This window comes from Suncus etruscus, chromosome 1 (assembly GCF_024139225.1).
Source record: "Suncus etruscus isolate mSunEtr1 chromosome 1, mSunEtr1.pri.cur, whole genome shotgun sequence".
Classification (NCBI taxonomy): domain Eukaryota; kingdom Metazoa; phylum Chordata; class Mammalia; order Eulipotyphla; family Soricidae; genus Suncus; species Suncus etruscus.
In genome coordinates, this window is record NC_064848.1 from 182,391,880 (window position 1) to 182,411,557 (window position 19,678).

At 47.1% G+C, this 19,678-nt stretch overlaps 1 protein-coding gene across 1 annotated transcript; it reads left to right on the plus strand.

The window, feature by feature from the left end:
• Positions 1-711: 711 nt before the first annotated feature.
• Positions 712-18,543, plus strand: ANKRD40 (ankyrin repeat domain 40). Its single transcript, XM_049771015.1, has 5 exons — positions 712-1,023; positions 7,820-7,968; positions 9,577-10,056; positions 15,328-15,509; positions 16,198-18,543. Exons 1-5 carry the CDS (start codon positions 890-892, stop codon positions 16,342-16,344), a joined length of 1,092 nt encoding a protein of 363 aa, XP_049626972.1. The 5' UTR covers positions 712-889; the 3' UTR covers positions 16,345-18,543.
• The last annotated feature ends 1,135 nt before the right edge of the window (positions 18,544-19,678 follow it).

Below are 19,678 nucleotides of genomic sequence, written 5' to 3' on the forward strand. Positions count from 1 at the left end.
ATAAACTCCACAGCCTCTGTGGTGTTCCTTTCTGTTTTCCTTACAAGCTTCTCATAAAGAGTCATTAAGTATGATTTATCAACCCTGTTAAATTACAGTTTAGAGATCTGAAGCACAAAATAGATATCCTTTTTTTTCCCCCTGGGAAGCCAAGTCAGAAACCCATCGAAGATGAGATGCAAAACAACGACGGACATAAATATCCTAACAGAATGGTCGCAGGCACTGTCAGAGGAAGAAAGAAGCGTGTAAAATATCTGGGCAATCATGGGGCTTCTAATATTAGGCTCGCTTTCAGCCCATTTCCCCCATCCTGCTGGGCAAGAGCTGGTGCAGATCAAGTGGGAGGGAAAATAAAAAGCAAATTTCACCAATTATTATTTTTTCCACCAATTATTTTAGATGAGTGGTAAATAGCCTGCACCAGAGGAGAAGGTTTTTGTGCCTCTGACATATGCGGGTCAATTGCTACCCCACTGCCCAGGGGGAATCTGTCCCGCAGCCAAGTAAGATTCGGGCGGGAGGTCTAGGAACAGAACCCCGAGCCTGGCGTGCACGGGTTGTGCAGCCGGAGCAGAAACCGCCGCGGCCGGGGTAGGAACCGAAGGCGCCTGGGTCAGGGGTGTCGCTGTGAATCGGGTCCCCCGGAGCCGGCCTGGTCGAGGCGCGGCGCGGGCGGAGGCTCGGGCCCGCTGGCGCGGGCAGCTGCGGGGCGCGGCCGGCGGGAGTCTCCGGAAGCCCCGGAACAGCCCCGGGCCGGGCGCGGGGCCCGTCCGTCCGTCGCGCTCATCCCCATGGCTCGGAGCGGGCCGCGGCGGCGGCGGCGCTAACAGGCCCCGGGCCGGGCCGGGCCGGCGGGCCTGCTTGGGGGCCCAGGCCCGAGGGCGAGATGAGCGCCCTCCTAGAGCAGAAGGAGCAGCAGGAGAGGCTGCGGGAGGCCGCGGCCTTGGGGGACATTCGGGAGGTGCAGAAACTGGTGGAGAGCGGGGTGGATGTGAACTCCCAAAATGAGGTCAACGGCTGGTAAGTGGCGCTGCGGGGGAGGCCCAGGGTCCAGGCGCGAACTGGGGGCGCCCCAGAGGCCAGCCCCGTTTCTCAGTTCCTAATAAGCACGTTCTGCCCGAACTTTGGGGGCGCCCCCGCGGACCCCCGCGCCCCCAGGCAGATCTGGGGTGCTGGAAGGAGCAACTGGAAGCTTCCCTGAGCTTCCCACTTGCCTTTCCCCCCTCTTCTGGCACATCCACCGCACACACAGCCCCTAAGGTTTTTTTGGCTGTATTTTTCCTGCCACAATTTCTACTAGATTTGAACCCAAGTCTTGAGCTGCCTACCTACACTTGTATCCTTCCCACTCGGATAAGGAGGGGCGCCCCGTTTTAACTTGTGCTGGTGGGGGTCAAAGTATATGAATGTTAAGTTACTTAGTGAATGCAGGATTTATTCTGACCTCTTTGCCTTGAAATGGAAACCTTCAACCAGGTCCTAGGTAATGTTTAACCAGCCCTATGTGCTAGCTTAGGGTTAAGGTGAGTTTGCATACTTTTTTACTAAAAAAATAAGTATTTTGGGGCCGGAGAGATAGTATAGTGGGTAGGGTGCTTGCCTTGCACTGGGCTGATTGGGTTTGATCTCTGGTATCCCGTATGGTTCCTCTTTGAGCATTGCCAGGAGTAACCCCTGAGCTCAAAGACACACACACACACACAGAAAACTAAAAAACACACACACACAATCTATTTTTTTCACCCCAGAGAAAGGAGTAACCCCTGAGCATTGCCAGGTGTGGCTCACAGACACACACATACACACCATCTATTTTGGAACTGAAAGGCACTTATTTGGAGGTGGTTTCACTCCAGAGAAAACACACACACACACACACACACACACAGAGAAAACTCAAAAACACACACACACACAATCTATTTTTTTCACCCCAGAGTAGGGAGTAACCCCTGAGCATTGCCAGGTGTGGCTCAAAGACACACACACACATATACACACAGAAAACTCAAACACACAGAAAACTCAAAAACACACACACAATCTATTTTTTTTCACCCCAGAGTAAGGAGTAACCCCTGAGCATTGCTAGGTGTGGCTCAAAGACACACACACACACACACACACACACACACACACACACACACACACACACACACACACACCATCTATTTTGGAACTGAAAGGAACTGATTTGGAGATGGTTTCACCCCAGAGAAAACTCAAACACACACACACACACACACACACACACACACACACACACACACAAAATCTGTTTTTTTCACCCCAGAGAAAGGTGGTTTCACCCCAGAGAAAACTTGTTCTAGGTCTCTCTCATAACTGTTTAGACAGTAGTTGAGAACAAACCGGAATCAGTATCCTAACTTTTTCACAGATCTAGCTACTACCCGACCCTGGAGCATACAGCTTCAGGTGGGCTGGACAAAGAGTTCAAGAGTACAAGAGTACAAGAATTGGAGCTGCCAACTGTAGCTCCATCTTGAGCACTGCAAGATGTGAAATCCCTGAGCACAACCAGATGTGGCCCTTCTAAACCCAAATTAATCAGCTTGAGCAGCTATGCAGAGAGTAAGGAAGCCTATTGGTTTTGGGGAGTTTTTTAATTTTTTACAATTTTTTAAAAACTTGCAAACAGGCTTGCAGTTTGTATACCTGTTAGAGCATTTTGTGCCTCACGAATTGCAAATCACTATTTGGGCACTGGGAGGCAGTGATGTGTAGAAGGAGGAATCTGGCTTTTCTGGCAGTTCTTTTCCATTCCTGTCCAGCTTTATATATATACCCCCTTGCCTGAGTCACTTAATTTTGCAGTTGTTTCAAAGGATTTGTGAACTGTTAGTCAGATAAAGCATAACATAATTAATATGTATTGAGTTTGATCTATAACAGGCAATGTTTATCTCACAGCGAGGCAGGAACACATCTATTACTATTAAAGAAGAAACTGAAATCCTAGTTTTTTTTATGATAAATCTGCACTAACTAGTGGAGCTGGGGGATGAACTGAGCATTAACTATTTTTTGGGGGGGGGAATGTCACACCCAGCAGTGCTCAGGGGTTACTCCTGGCTCTATTCTCAGAAATACCTCCTGACAGGCTCGGGGTACTATATGGGATGCTGGGATTCAAACCACCATCCTGCATGCAAGGCAAACACCCTACCTGCATGCTATCTCTCTGGCCCCTGAGCATTAACTCTAGACCCTGTTTTCTTAGCCAGTTTCCCATTTAGTGAATGCTCAAGTATAGTAAATATAACCTTGGAAAATAACAAGGCATCTCATAAACTTAGCGGGGGAAGATGTCTAAGAAACACCTCAAATTAAAGTGTTCAAGATTCAAGTCCTGACCTGTGTTCCTCTTCCCCTCTCCCCGAGCCTGCTCTTCCAGCCCTCTAGATCTCAATGTCAGCCCTAGCCCTCAGCAACCCCCTTGTCTCCATCTTTCCCTCACACATGCAGTCAATAGTAGAGTCCACCAGCTCCATCTTCTGCTCAGCCAGAATTTGCTCAGCCAGAATCAACCATTTTGGCTCAACCCTGCATGTTGCAGCTGCTTCTACCCTTCTCTCTGCAGTCTTCTGAACATGGCAAGTTGAGGGATCCTGATTTAAAACATTGAATGGAGGGATGGAGCAATAGTACAGTGGACTAGACTCCTGCCTTGAACACAGCTGATTGTGATTTGCTCCCATAACCCCATATAGACCCCCTGAGTCCTGCTAGGAGTGATCCCTTAGCACAGAGCCAGGAGTAAGCCCTGATCACTGCCAGGTGTGACCTGAAATACAACAAACCAACCCTTAGACAGATCACTCTGTTCTGTAATCCAACAAACCAACCCTTAAGTAAATCACTTTACTCTGCTCAGAATCCTCTCTGGCTCCCATTTCCCTCTATGCAGACCCCAGGGTCCCAGTTTCTGTTCCCAGGGCCCTCCTAACCCCAGTCTTTTTGCCTCCATGCCCCATCACAGGATTTGCCCCTTTCCTTCTGCTTCCCTGTCTTTGCTTTTCCTGAAGTGCCAGCCAAGTCCCCAGACCTTGCCTTTTGTGGGTCTTAGCTTAGATATCTTGGTAAAACCCTTTGCCCTCAATTAAAAATTGTCCCATACCTCTCCCTATTGTTGGTATTCCCTAATCTTCATGGTGACACCCATTCCTCCACTTCACTATCACCTCAAATAGCAAACTGTGATGACCACCTCCGTTTCTTATTCAATGCGAAGGGGGGATAATAATTGATAATAGTACTTAGTTACTAGTACTTGTAGTTTGATATTAGTACTGTAATAACTTGTATATAGTATTCGGTGAGTTGATATGTAAAAGCTTTAAAGTAATGTCCTACACATAAAGCATTCTATGTACTAACTTACTATTTTTTAGTAAGTGGTGTTCTGGGTAATGAGGTATTAAGATTGGTCTTAAAAAGAAAACAAACCCTTGGCCCGGAGAGATAGCACAGTGGCGTTTGCCTTGCAAGCAGCCGATCCAGCACCAAAGGTGGTTGGTTTGAATCCCGGTGTCCCATCTGGTCCCCCGTGCCTGCCAGGAGCTATTTCTGAGCAGACAGCCAGGAGTAACCCCTGAGCACCGCCGGGTGTGGCCCAAAAACCAAAAACAAAACAAAACAAAACAAAACAAAACAAAAAACCCTTTCTCTCCAGCAGAGAAGAGCAGAATGGTTACTAACTTAAGTTTTTGGTTGCTCAGCTTCAGGACTGATGATAACCAGTGTCTCTGGCCTGAAGTGTTCCCCAGTGCTAATAAGATATTCTATAAATTTAAAGCTTAAAAGAGGTTGGAGCAACAGTATAGCAGTTAGGGCGCTTGCCTTGCACACTGTCGACCTGGGGTCAATTCCAAGCATCACATATGGTCCCCTGAACCCACTAGGAGTTATCCTCAAGTGTGAGTAGGCCCTGAGCACACTTAAGCCCAGTTGTGGACCCCTCTACCCAAACACTTCCAATCTAAGGCTTAAATGATTGAAGTTCAGCTCATGATAGAGTTCCCACCTGAATAGTAATTCAAGTGTCATGCATACTTTTTGGCTTAAAGGAGCAAGTGAAAGGCTCCTGAGAACTGAAATTACTGCCCAGCTGTAGTGACTCTGAGTTATGGCTGCCCAGAGCTACACACGGGCCTGGACTGTAAATGATGGTCACTCGGGCACAGGGCTGTGGGGACCATGTTGTGTTGACTTAACCCCACTTTATATGGTGATGCTTTAGCTAGGTGATTTGTCCCATAGTCCCATGCACTGGCAGTAAATTACTTCCTTCACTCTCCAGCTTGCCACGAACAAGTGATTTACTACTAGCAAGTGAGCACTTTATTTCCAAAAGGGAGCATATTTTTCTCATCATGCTCCATTCATTTTTGAGGGCTCACTTATCATTATAATTACTCACTTTTCAAACCTATGCCACAGACATCTACTCGAAAACACACTCTGAACTGGAGTTTGCTCAAAGACTGCATTGGGTGTCTCTATGCTAAAGCAGTGTTTGCGTAGTCTCCTTTGCCTCATTATGTGTTATGTGAGTATTAAGCACCTCGTGTCCAGCAGATATCTCTCGTCTTCATGGAACTGACATTTTAGAGGTCCAGATCCACACTTCATTATTGTTCCCAACTTTACCACAGAGGGTACCTTAAAGGACCTGGATCTGGGACCAGAGCTATAGCACAACAGTAAGGCGCTTGCCTTGCATGTGGCCAACCTGGGACAGTCCTGGGACAAACCTGGGTTACCAGCACCCATTTCTGAGCACAGAGCCAGGAGTAACCCCTGAGCACTGCCAGGTGTGGCCCCAAAAACAAAAACAAAAACAAAAAACCCCACCTGGATCTGGGTGGGTAGGGCACTTGACTTGCATGCAGCCAACCCAGTTTGATCCCCAGAATCCCATATGGTCCCCGAGTCCACCAAGAGTTATCCCTGAGCATTGTTGGGTGTTGCACCAAAACAAAAATACCTGGAGTCTACTGAATGATTGAAATGTCATTCAGAAACCTCAGAAACCCCTGAGACAAATTTAGGATCTGAAAGTCAAAAGACAAGCTTAGGAACTGAAAGTCTGGAGGTTTTTATCCTGGGATCAGCTGAACGTTCTGCAACACTGAATACTGTCTAGGTTTGTGACCAAACCCTCACTATTGAACATATGTCCTGTTACTTTTACCTTGTCTCTTTTTGACTATCAGCTCTGAAGATATTATGTGGGTTCGAGAGTTGGTAAATGAGGACATTTCAAAACAGAGGGAGAAAACATATTTTCCTTCTGTAATATCATTCAGCTTTGGCAACTGGGGATGTATTTAGTAACTCTGAAGCCTCTCATTTCTGTTTAGATGGAGTTTTTTGCCAGCATGCTAATTATGTTTCTATGCAGCATTAAAATAATAGCCCTTCAGAGTGTACACAATCCCTTCCTATGTGTACAATATTATATAATTAGTTTTATTTAAATGACTCTGATGCATTAGAAGAGTTTGTTCTTCAAATTTTTGGTTATGGATGTACATATTTAAAGTGCCTTAGGAATAAAAGTATGTGCAGTGCCTTACGGTTAAGCAGATGAGAATGTTTGTAGCCTTCTAGCGAGAGCTAGAGAAACCAACTTATTTATTTCTTTTGGGCCACACCCAGTGGTGGTGATGGGGGGGCTCCTCCCAGTTCTGTGCTGGTGAGGTGGTGCTGAAGGCTTGTTACCAGCACACTCAGGAGGACCCCTGGTGCCAGGGATTAAACCAGGGCTTACATGTAAAGCATGCATTCTGCCTCTTGAGCTATCTCTCCTGCCTGAGAAACCAATTTTTATATATTATTACTTGGGGAGGGGCGTTTAAGCCACACCTAATGATACTCAGGACTTACTCCTGGCTCTGTATTCAGGGATCACTCCTGGTGGGGTTCAAACCCAGTTTATTTTTGTTTTTTCATTTTTGTTTTTGGGTCACACCCGGTAGCACTCAGGGGTTACTCCTGGCTCTACACTCCTGGCAGGCTCGGGGGACCATATGGGATGCTGGGATTCAAACCACTGTCCTTCTGTGTGCAAGGCCAACGCCTTACCTCCATGCTATCTCTACGGCCCATCAAACCCAGTTTGGCTCTGGGTTGAACGTAAGGCAAACACCTTTACCTGCTATGCTGTGTCTCTGGCCTGAGCCAGCTTTCTTTTAAAGTAGAAAATTTTTAAAGTAGGACATTGTTTTATTTTATGAAGGCAAGGGAAGAGAGGAAAAAAGTGAGCAACTGATATTCAGACATAAATATCTACTGTAGTAATAAAATTTCTGAGGCAGAGCAAGCTGTCAAGAGGAGGTGGTTAGTAGCCTGACAGTATTTAATCTTGAGACGCTTGATGTTATGAAGTGAGTTTTATAGTCCCTTAAAGAAATGTGGAAATAAGAAAACATTTTCAAGAGACTGGGGCAATCTAATGAAAGCTATACTGATGGAAAACACTCAGCAATGCCATTAGAGTTAGCCAGCCAGCTACAGCCTTCTGGAAGCTATTGGAATGAAAGCTCCGAGTATAAATGAGTTTTTCCCTAAGGGCCAGCGATGGGATTTAAAAATACATTTTCAGCATATTAAATATTTTGATCATCTACTTTCTGAAAAGCAAAGGTGAGATTTAGGATTTGACTTCCTGGTTCCAGCTGGAGTTTTTTTTAACAGGCTTTCATATGCTTCATTTACTTACATATCAATTTGCAATCCCAGCTCAGTGCTTCTCTTTTTAAATCACTCTTTTCTCTCCCCCTCTTTGGGACAGGACCTGCTTACACTGGGCTTGTAAGCGCAACCATGGCCAGGTGGTCTCTTACCTGTTAAAGTCAGGAGCAGACAAAGACATTCTTACCACAAAAGGAGAGATGCCTGTCCAGCTAACTTCCAGGAGAGAAATCAAGAGGATCATGGGAGGTAATCTTGTACTTGGCGGCAAGTTTTAATTTTGTCAAGCTGATTTTTCTCTGCTGTGGCCTTGATACCAAACAGCCAACTTACCTTTCCCCATTTCCCTTCCTTGTGGTGTCAATAGTTCTAGTGTGCACATGCGCACGAACAGAACCCACCTCCACCTCCCACCCCCTGCAGTGGGGTTGTTGGGACAGCACTTGGTATGTGTTCAGGGTTTGAACTTGTGCCTCCAGCGATAGGGCATTTGCCTTGCACACAGCAGACCTATTCGAAGCTGGGTTTGATCCTCAGTATCCCATATGGTCCCCTGAGCCTGCCTGAGAAGCGATTTCTGAGCACAGAGCCAGGAGTAGCTTCTAAGTGTCGCCAGGTGTGGTCCCCCAAAAAACCAAAACCAAAACCAAACAAAACAAAACCCTAACAAACAAATAAAAAAAGAACTTGTGCCTCAGGCTAGCAGACAGGTACTCTGCCACTGAGATATATCTTCAGGAACCTCAGCTACTCTTCTTTTTTTTTTTTTTTTTGGTTTTTGGGTCACACCCAGCGGTACTCAGGGGTTACTCCTGGCTGTCTGCACAGAAATAGCTCCTGGCAGGGGCGGGGGGACCATATGGGACACCGGGATTTGAACCAACCACCTTTGGTCCTGGATCAGCTGCTTGCAAGGCAAATGCTGCTGTGCTATTTCTCCGGGCCCTCAGCTACTCTTCTAACAGCAATTGGTGCATTATAATGCAGATGTAGTAGTATCACATAGTTTCTGGACAGGTAGGCATTGTAAGGTATTCATTTTATCCATAAGATTCCTGCACCTAATGAAGTTTCCTTCCTTTTCATGTTTGAGACAGGGCAAGGGAGATGGCTAAAGGGCTGGAGCATGACATGTGGGAGCTCCAGGTTGTATCCCCAATACTGCATGATTTCCTGAGCACCTCCAGTGTTCCATCTCAGTGCCCACCCTGAAAAACAAAAACAAAAACAAACAAACTGGGGAGCTAGAGATAGTACAAAAGGTGAAGGGATTTCCTTGTACATGATTGATCAGGGTTTGATCCCTGTCATCCTATGTGATCCCCCGAGTCCTGCCAGGCATGATTCCTGGTACAGAGCCAGGAGTAGAGCCTGAGCATTTTCGGATGGGACCCTCAAACCAAAACGAACAAAAGAGACAACATCTTCTGATCAAAATATCTGTCATGTAGAAAGGAAGAGTAGGAGAAAAAAAGGGTGGGGAGAGTAGGGGCTAGAGAGATAGCAGGTAGGGCTTTTGCTTCGCCAACCTGGGTTCAGTCCCCATCATCCCATATAGTCCCCTGAGCCTACCAGGAGTAATTCCTGAGCTCAGAGCCGGAATAAGCTCTGAGCACCGCCAAGTGTGGTCCGAAAACAACAAAGGGGAGACTAACTTTCACAAGACATTCTTTTCTTGACAGTTACTAGTTTCCTATTTATTTTTTTGGTTTTTGGGTCACACCCCGCAGCGCTCAGGGATTACAGATCACCGTCTGTCCTGGGTCAGCTGCATGCAAGGCAAATGCCCTACCACTATGCTCTCTCCAGCCCCGTTACTGGTTGCAAACATGTTCTGTTTTTTTTTTTTTTTTAAAGTGGATGAGGAGGATGACGGCGATAACCTTCCCCAGCTGAAGAAGGAGTCAGACCTACCCTTTGTCCCCAACTATTTGGCCAATCCAGCCTTCCCTTTTATCTACACCCCCACGGCAGAGGATTCAGCCCCACTGCAGAATGGGGGCCCCTCCTCACCTCCTGCCTCACCTCCAGCAGATCACTCCCCTCCAGTGCTTCCTCCAGGGGACCCCCCCCTGCTTGGGGCCTTTCCACGGGACCATGCCTCTCTGGCCCTGGTTCAGAACGGGGATGTGCCCTCTTCCTCTGCCATCCTCAGAACGCCCGAAAGCACAAAGCCGGGCCCTGTCTGCCAGCCACCGGTGAGTCAGAGCCGCTCGCTCTTCTCCGTCCCGTCCAAGTCCCCTGTGTCTCTGGAGCCGCAGAGCGGGCCGCAGGCAGGAGCGGTGCCGGCCTTCCAGCCATTCTTCTTCACTGGCGCATTCCCGTTTAATATGCAAGGTGAGCCCCTGCCAGCCAGGGACTGGGCGTATCAGACATCTGGAGCTTTGCTCCCAGTGGTTTTGGGGTGGTGAAGGTGGGATTGAGTGATTTTACATATGATTACAAACTTACAGAAGGTTGTGTAAGGACCTCTCTTTATTCAGATTCAGAAATTCTTCAATGTTTTTCTTTTACCCTGCAATACAAAAGTATGTATTTCCTAAAAGCAAGGAAGCTCCTTGCTGAACTGGCAGCATGTTTATTACTGCAGATGTTGCTGATCTCTAGTGCATGATCTGAATTGGAGTTTCACCACCCATGTAGCTGGGCTTGCTCCCTTTGGCCCTACCTAGGGTCATCTATCACACTTCCTCATCCTGCTATTTTAGTCTCGTTTGGTCTGGAATATTGTCTCATTCTTAATCATTTTCCACCTCAGTATCCTGAACAGTCCTGGCCAGTTTGTGGAATCTGACTTTGTCGTTCTTTCCCTGTTACTTATATCTTGCTATAAAGAACACCTTTCTTTTTTTTTTTTTTTTTTTGGTTTTTGGGCCACACCCGGTAACGCTCAGGGGTTACTCCTGGCTATGTGCTCAGAAGTTGCTCCTGGGCTTGGGGGACCATATGGGACACCGGGGGATCGAACCGTGGTCCGTCCAAAGCCAGCGCAGGCAAGGCAGGCACCTTACCTTTAGCGCCACCGCCCGGCCCCAAAGAACACCTTTCTTTCCTTTCCATTTATATTTACAAGAATTCATTGACTTTTGAGTACTTGGGGAAGGCACCTGTCTTGCATGTGGCCAACTCATGTCTACCCACACAACTGCATGTGGTCCTCTGAGCCCACCAGGAGTAAGTCTTGAGTATCACCAATTGTGGCCAAAACAAAACAATTCATTCATCCACTTGGAGGCTGGAGTCCCTGAGCACTCAGCTAACAGTAGTAGCCCCTAAGTACTGCAGGGTGTGTGGTCAAAGGTGGCCCCCAACAAAACAAAAATTTATTGACATTTAAAAACTTTATATATTTTTTGGTTTAGAGGCCATACCTGGAGACTGGGTATGGTACCTGGCCTGGCCCAGTACCTGGGGGTTGTTCCAGGTGTACTTGGGGGACTGTATGGTGCTAGAGATCCAGCCTGTGGTTTCTGTTATTCAGTGTATGTGTTCCAGCTCTCCAAGCTGTCTCCCTGCCCTTACTGTGAAGAGGACCATACTAAGAGATGCTCTGGGGGCTCCATGGAGCTCCAGGGGTTAAACTTGGCTTCATCCATGCTAGGTGTATGCTCTACCACATGACCTGTGTCCCCAGAATTCAAAGATCCTTTTTTTTGGTGGGGTGGGCCACACCCATTGGTGCTCAGGGGTTGGTTACACCTGGCTTTGCACTCAGAAATCACTCCTGGCTAGGGGACATATGGGATGCCAGGGAGCAAACCTGGGTCTGTCCCAGATTGTCTGCATGCAAGGCAAATTCCCTATTGCTGTGCTATCACTCTGGCCCCTCAAAGATTCTTATTTTCTTCATTGGTTTATTTGTTTGTTTGGTTTTTGGACCACACTGGCGGCACTCAAAAGTTACTCCTGGGGCCGGGCGGTGGCGCTAAAGGTAAGGTGCGCCTGCCTTGCCTGTGGTAGCCTTGGACGGACCGCGGTTCGATCCCCCGGTGTCCCATATGGTCCCCCAAGCCAGGAGCAACTTCTGAGCGCATAGCCAGGAGTAACCCCTGAGCGTTACCGGGTGTGGCCCAAAAACAAAAAAAACAAACAAACAAAAAAAAGTTACTCCTGGCTCTGCACTCAGAAATCACTCCTGGCAGCCTCAGGTGACCTTACGGGATGCCAGAAATTGAACCTGGGTTGGCTGGATACAAGGCAAAAACTCTACTCGCTGTGCTATTGCTCCTGCCCTCAAGGTTCATTTTTGTTGTTGTTGTTTTTGGGCCACACCTGATGGCACTCAGAGGTTAATCCTGGATCTGTGCTCAAAAGTCGCTCCTGGCAGACTTGGGGGAGCCATATGAGATGCCGGGATCGAATCTGAGTTGGCCACATGCAAGGCAAACTCCCTACCTGCTGTGCTATTTCTTCGACTCCTTATTTTCTTCATTAGACTGGAATCCATCATAATGATCATCTTGATGTTCCTATTATGCCAGATTTGTTCCTGGAGAGCCCTTTTCCCAACTCTTGTATTGCTTGAACATGTTCTGTGGCTCTTTGGAGCACTTTCTTCGTTTCTAGAGCAACTGACCTTTCCGGTCCTGGGAAATTTCTCCAAGGAACTCTGGTTCTTTTTGGTGGAATATGGACAAGGTTGTGGACAGTAGGTGTGCTTGCTGCTTTGATGGTTTATTTCTTCTAGGCCCACTCAGAGGAGCGTCAACAAAGAGAAAAAGTGCAAACAATACATTCATATTTGTGAGTGGACTCAAATATCAGGGACATGGGGTTGGAGAGATAGCTTGGAGGTAGGGCATTTGCCTTGAATAAAGGACAGTGGTTCAAATCCCGGCATCCCATATGGTCCCCTGAGCCTGCCAAGAGCCATTTCTGAGAGTAGAGCAAGGAGTAACCCCTGAGCACAGCTGGGTGTGACCCCAAAACAAACAAACAAATCAGGGACAAGGGCTGGAGAGATAGTTCAATGGGGAGGATGCTTGTCTTACACACAGCAGACTCTGATTCTATCCTCAGCATCCCATATGGCCCACTGAGCTCCACCAGGAGTAATTCTGAGTACAGAGCTAGGAGTAACTCTTGAGTATTGCTGGATGTGGCCCCAAAACAACAAGAAATTACTGCCCAGGGCCCGGAGAGATAGCACAGCGGTGTTTGCCTTGCAAGCAGCTGATCTAGGACCAAAGGTGGTTGGTTCGAATCCTGGAGTCCTATATGGTCCCCCCATGCCTGCCAGGAGCTATTTCTGAGCAGACAGCCAGGAGTAACCCCTGAGCACCGCTGGGTGTGGCCCAAAAACCAAAAAAAAAAAAAAAAAAAAAAAAAAAAAAGAAAGAAATTACTGGGGCCGGAGAGATAGCATGGAGGTAAGGCGTTTGCCTTTCAGGCAGGAGGTCATCGGTTCGAATCCCGGCGCCCCATATGGTCCCCTGTGCCTGCCGGGAGCAATTTCTGAGCCTGGAGCCAGGAATAACCCCTGAGCACTGCCAGGTGTGACCCAAAAACCAAAAAAAAAAAAAAAAAAAAAAAAGAAAGAAATTACTGCCCAAATTCACGAATATATATTGTTTATTGGCTTCCAAAGCTTAGATTTGCTCTTTATTGTATTGAAATAAGAGTCTCTCTCATTTTATTAGTAACTTGGTTTTTTTTTTTTTTTTTTTTTTGCTTGTTTATTCTGTTTATTGCACAATGTTTTGTAGTCCATAAATACATTTTTCTGGGGGGGTCACACCTGACGGTGCTCAGAGGTTACTCCTGGCTCTGCACTCAGAAATCTCCCCTGGCAGGCTCAGGGGACCATACGGGATGCTGGGAATCGAACCACCTTTCATGCTGGGTTGGCTGCGTGCAAGACAAACACCCTACCGCTGTGCTATCTCTCCAGTCCCATCAATCCCATAAATACTTGTAGATCCACGATTTTTATGTCTTTGTAGTACAGTAAGCCATATACCATTTGGTGGGGGGTGTTTGGGTCACACCCGGCAGTACTCGGGTTACTCCTGGCTCTACGCTCAGAAATCGCTCCTGGCAGGCTCCGGAGACCGTATGGGATGCCGGGATTCAAACCACCGTCCTTGTGCATCAAGGCAAATGCCTTACCTCCATGCTATCTCTCTGGCCCCCATGTACCATTTCTTGCTCATGCCTTCTTTTTTATTTGTTTTTGTTCTGTGTCATACCCATCAGTGCTCAGGAATTACTCCTGGCAGGCTCAGGAGACCATATGGATGCTGGGGATCAAACCTGGGTGGGCCACATGCAAGGCAAATGCTCTACCTGTATACTATCACTCTGGCCCCAATTCATATCTTCTTTTTTTTTATTTTTTATTTTTAATTATGAGAACAATGATGCAAAGAGGAGAAGGTAAAGTTACAGTGGAAGGACAATCGCCCATAAACAGAGTTCTCAAAAGAAATCCCCTTGCTGACGCCTAAATATTGAACTTAACAGTCAAAGAACTTTAAGAAAAATAAGGCAGAACCCATGTACAACTGCTTTGTCCACAAGTCCCCCGATTGTAGTACATTATAACATTTCTTAGCAGTGCACAAAACAATCTGAAGCCATGAGATTTATGTGACTCCTTAAACATTGAAGGCATAGTATTTTTTTTTATATTTTCATGCACATGCATATTAGTTTAAGTTAACATCAAAAGTTTAAGGGTTTTTTTTTTTAAGGGTTAGAGTCAAAAGAACACAGTAAAAACAGTGTTAGAGTGGCAAATATTGTTTGCATAGGCCCACCAAAATATGGGGAACATGGAAAGGAAAAGCCTTGGTCTAAATACAAAGAGACCCTACCCCTGAAGTTTCCTGGCATAAGACCAATTCTAGGCTCCAGGCAAACTAGTTTATTCAATCCAAGTCATTGTCTGTAGTGCCAATACAGTTTTATTTTTCACGCATTCTCTATTGTTGGCATCAGGTTTCTGTCTTAAAGATCCTGGAATTGCACATCCTACATTGAAGTCAGGCTGGTGTTGAGTATCCTCTAGTTTCACCTCACAAGTAAGGGGCAATACAGAAAGACCTGTCCCAAAAGCAGGTCATTGTTGTTAAGTCTTCTCAGTGTTGAGGGAAGTCTCTTTTGAGTAAGTTGATGTCAGAGCAGCGGTAGGGTCTTCCCTGGTAGAGGATTGTCTCCAGGTGATGTTATAGACAACCTTGGATGTTTTGTAGATGTCTTCTCTAGATCGGGATGGATTGAGAATGCACATTCTTCTGAGGCCTGTGCCAGGTCTTTGTCACAAAGACCCTTACATGTCATGTGGTACTCAAACCCATTCCTTGCTGTAGCTATAGAAGTGAGTTGTTCTTCTCTCAGCCAGGGAATTTGCCTTACTTGCCTCTTTGATTTTATGAGCCACAATGTTAGATGCAGGGATAAAAATTGGGCACAAGAAAGGTCACTGGCAGAGCCAGATTTGGAACTGTTTGCACACTCATGTTGCCTGGCTTTTTCTTTGGATGGCAGGTAGGCTGTCAGCTAAGGGCATAATTTAGTGTAGCCATCTTCTGGAATGGATCGTGAATGACCTCAGCTGACTCTCCCTGAGCCGTTCATTAGCAATTCATTCTCCCCCTTTCTTCTTAGAGCTGGTACTCAAAGTGAGAATTCAGAACCCATCTCTTCGAGAAAACGATTTCATTGAAATTGAACTAGACCGACAGGAGCTCACGTACCAGCAGCTGCTCAGAGTGAGTTGCTGTGAGCTGGGCGTTCATCCTGACCAAGTGGAAAAGATCCGAAAATTACCCAATACACTAGTAAGAAAGGTAAGAGAGCCCTGCCCGCCCTGACTGACTGCTTGTGCTTTGCACTGGAAAGTAACCCACTTCTTTTTTCAGTTCTGTGAGTCATAGGTAAAGAAAGGAAATAGAACAGAAGGGAGCAAAGGGTAATTTTCCATTTGTAATCATTGGCATTTCTTTCCCTCCGCTGGGTTAATAAGCACGTTGGCAGTTTTGAACACTGTGGAGAATTTCTGAATTACCATTGATATGTACCAGTTTTTTTGTCGTTTCTGAAATGATTGGAAGGGATTCCCTTAGTGCCCTGTCAGCCATGCCTTGTGTTCTGTGACATAAGAGCCAGGCTAAATCTTTGGGCAAACATGCACAGATGCTAATGTGGTCCTCCTGGGATTCATGACCAAATTCTGACTTCTGCCACCCCGGGGCTCTTTCCTGCTACTACAGGATTGTTTTATTCTTTCCTCTTGTCTTCTTTTGGGCTGTAAGCTTTAAAATAAGTCAAGAAACTAGTATGCGCACAGAACACTGAACAGATGTGATGTTTCTTGTTTGCCTTGTTTCTGGACCACACCTGGGGTGCTCAGGGACTATGCAATGTCATGGATCACAACTGGGGTTCCCGCAGGCAGCTGACGTACTCCAGTCTGTTGTGAGTGCAATCTCTCATGAAGTATTTCCTCTAATCTGTTTAACCTGTTTTTGGTTTTAGGACAAAGACGTTGCTCGACTTCAAGATTTCCAAGAGCTGGAACTGGTTCTGATGATCAGTGAAAATAATTTTCTATTTAGGAATGCTGCCTCTACTCTGATGGAAAGGCCTTGCTACAACAAGAGAGCTTCAAAACTGACTTACTAATGCAGCAGGGACTGCCACCAAGTAGTGGGACAGTATGCTGTCCCCTCTGGGCCCAGGACAAGCCATTGCTCTCAATGCCTTGGACGCCCGGGAAAGTCCCTGGTGCCACTGCACAGTCCACACTCACGTCATTCTGCCAAGGTAGGAAGCCCCTGACCCCACGCAGCGGTGCCATCCTTCCAAGCCTCTTGGTGCACAATAAACCTATTGCTTGAAGCTGTGAGCAGCGGAGAAGTGGTGTGGAGAGGCAGAAGCCGCCGGCTCTTGACTCAGTGTGTTTTGTGCGCCGAGTGTAAGAGTTGTCTGAAGCCGGGAGACAGCAGAGCCTCTTTCTGGCCACTCTTGTTGGCAGCCACACCTGAAGGGCCGGCTGGGGCGTGCTTTTCTCTTGGTGGTTCCTACCCACAACTCTCCTGAAATATGAAACAGTTTAGGGAGGAAAATTGGGGAAAGCACAGGTACTAGACAGATTTTAGTGTGACTTGTGACTGTGAGTTTCATATTAACGTATTTATAAATGTTAACTCAGGTTAAAAAATATTTAAGATTGCATATACCTAACTGTACATAGGCTATTAACCAAAAGAGCTTCCCCACCTCCACGTTTTCTTTGTAAACTTAACCACTGACAGCTTCTGGCCACCGGTGCCACAGCCGTCTGGGCACTGAGCCCTCACCGCCACCAGAGGGAGCTGTGCGCTTCCCAAACGCTGAGCTCCTTGAGCATAGGCGCTGCCTGTCCACCTGGTGACCTGGCAGTTTGCGAAGAGCACAAACACCACCTGTCCATCTTCTCTGCTTTTATCTTCCACTGGAGACAAGAAGCAATTTTTGAGACCGACTCTGTGGCTCTTGTAAAGGTTAGAGCAGGAAACTGAGTTACAGGAATTAACATCTTTATTTTTGTATCAAAGATAAAGGTTATTTTGAAATTATTAGGATTTTTACGCAACTCTGAAACCTGCTGTTGTAAGCAAATGGCCCTATCTTAGGGATTCCACCACCACCACCACCACCCTCACTGACCCACTTAACAGTCAGCGGGGGTGCCCATCAGGCTTTGTTCTGGATCAGAGTCTTGAGCATGACAGAAGAGGGGTTTTTTGTTTGTTTTTTTAAAGACTACATTCAAGGATTGTGTTTTCTTTCCTTCGGTGTCAGTAGTGGGCAAAGCCACTGTCTGGTTGAATCAGGCAGCAGAGCTTCAGGAATGAGGACGAAGACACTCAGACAAACGGGAGTGTAGGGCTCAGAGCCCACCGTCCAGGGGTCTCCCTGCTGTCTTAAGCAGCTTCCCCCCCATAGTGCCTATAGTTTCCAAAGAAACTGAACCTTTGCCCTTGTTAACTGCATGGAACGAGGAAGATGGAAGTGGGATGTAAGATAAGGGCCTCCTGCTGCTGCCTAAATGAGGATCTGAGCCTGAGGTGTTTTCAAGGCCACCTCAGGGTGCCTCTCAATGCAGCCTTCAGTGTCGTCCCCCCTTTCCCCCCAGTTCCTGATGTAACTTACTCACCCTTGTACAGTGTTCGCCTAGCAGAGTCAAGGTCACTTACTGCCCCTTCTCTGAAGTGCTTTCAGGAAGAAACCTCCTTTGTGTTTCAAGCAATCAGAAATTGTTCTGTCTAGACACGATACCTTTTAAATTTTTCTTGGCTGTGGAAAAAAGTTGCAACTCGCTGATCAATTAAGGCTGGTTCTAGCCTGGAGGAAATCAATGCAGTATTAATTCACGTCTAAATCACTGGGGTTACAACTCTCTCAGCCATCCAGAGCAATTAGCAACTCTCAGAAGCAGTGGCAGTCCATGGCTGGTCAGCGCCCATATTCATATCACTAGGGTCCCTCCTGGCTTCAGAGCAGTGGCCCACTGGGAGCCCCCGACCCACTGGTCTCGGCTGGAGAGCCCCCTGGAGCCACCAGAGCCCTGTGCACTGAGGCGGGTTAGGAGGGCACAGTTGCCGGTAGGTGAGTTGAAAGTCTTAATCTATGCATCCAGAGAAATATTTTTATATGGTTTTGTGTAACTCATAACACAGCCTTTTTTTCTCTTAGCTCTGTTAATTGGCGTCGCCCCCTCCTCCACCGCATATTTAAAGCATGTGTTCACACTGTGTAAACATTCACGGGAGATCTTTCTTTGTGCAGTGCTGACTGTTCAAACCTAACACGTATTATTAAAATTGAACATTAACCGACTGAGCCCAGGTTCTTTGATTTTGGCCTCCCGAATGGCGCTGCCCTTCGAATCAAGAGGGGCTCCAGTTGTAGGACCTTGCAGGGCTGAGATGTGCAGGTAGAAGAGCCCGATACCCACCTGCGCCTCCTCCAGCCTGCTGCTGCCTAGCTCCTGCTTGTCAGTAGCGCCCAGAGATGCTTTCCTGCTGCCCTGTGCTCGGCCTCATTTCCCTGGAGAAGTTGAGCCAGCTAGATGGAGGTCATCTTCTCTCAACCAGAGTTTTTGATTATCCTATTAACTTTACACAACTGTGTCTCTCCTTCGGGCTGTCAGTTCCTGTCAGGGCCTCAATAAGCACAGAAGCCAACTCCTGAGACAGGCGAGGAATTACCAGCTTCCACCTTCCGATCTTTAGCCAAGCACGAGCCAATGAGTCCGCTTTCCTGCAGTGCGAGGCAGCGACACCTCCCAGAGCAGACGTCACGCCAAATTGGCCTAATAAATCAGGACCAGAGCAGTATCAGGAGAGGCAGAATAATTTGGGCATTTGTGCTTTCAGACTTGCTCTCTCACCCAGATGGAAGGCTGCTTCCACATGCTCATAAACATCCCAGGCAGAAACCGCCTGCCAAAAAAATGTGATTAACCTTTTACAAATGGTCCTGCAGCACAGGCCACCCCAATACCTATAGGAAAAAAATGAGATCAAAGTAGTCATTGAAGGTGCAGACATTTTAGGGAGGGGAGCACACAAGCCCTCCCTCAGTCACTCCTCTTACCAAGAGAAACAGAATGAAAGCAAGTCAGCCCGGACAGGAACATTGGACCAGGTAACAGAATTGACCCATGCCAGCTATCAGCCAAGGCTGGTCAGGCTCTGACCCACCAAAACCAACTCCTTGGCTTGATCAGGAAAGTAAATTTGATTCCCTCCCTCATCCTATTTGTCAGTCCAGCCTCTGGGGTGCACCTGTGCTGTTCATGTTCAGCCCTAATAGGACTTGAGTTGTGATGAATGATCGAAGCCTCCCTGGCTCTAGTTGGGGCTGTCTGGCACTGGATGCTAAATGAGCCACGAGGTGAAGCACTAGTCATTTGTCAGCCCCCAGAAGGGGGAAACACAGACACTTTGCCCCAGAGACAAAAAAACAAAAC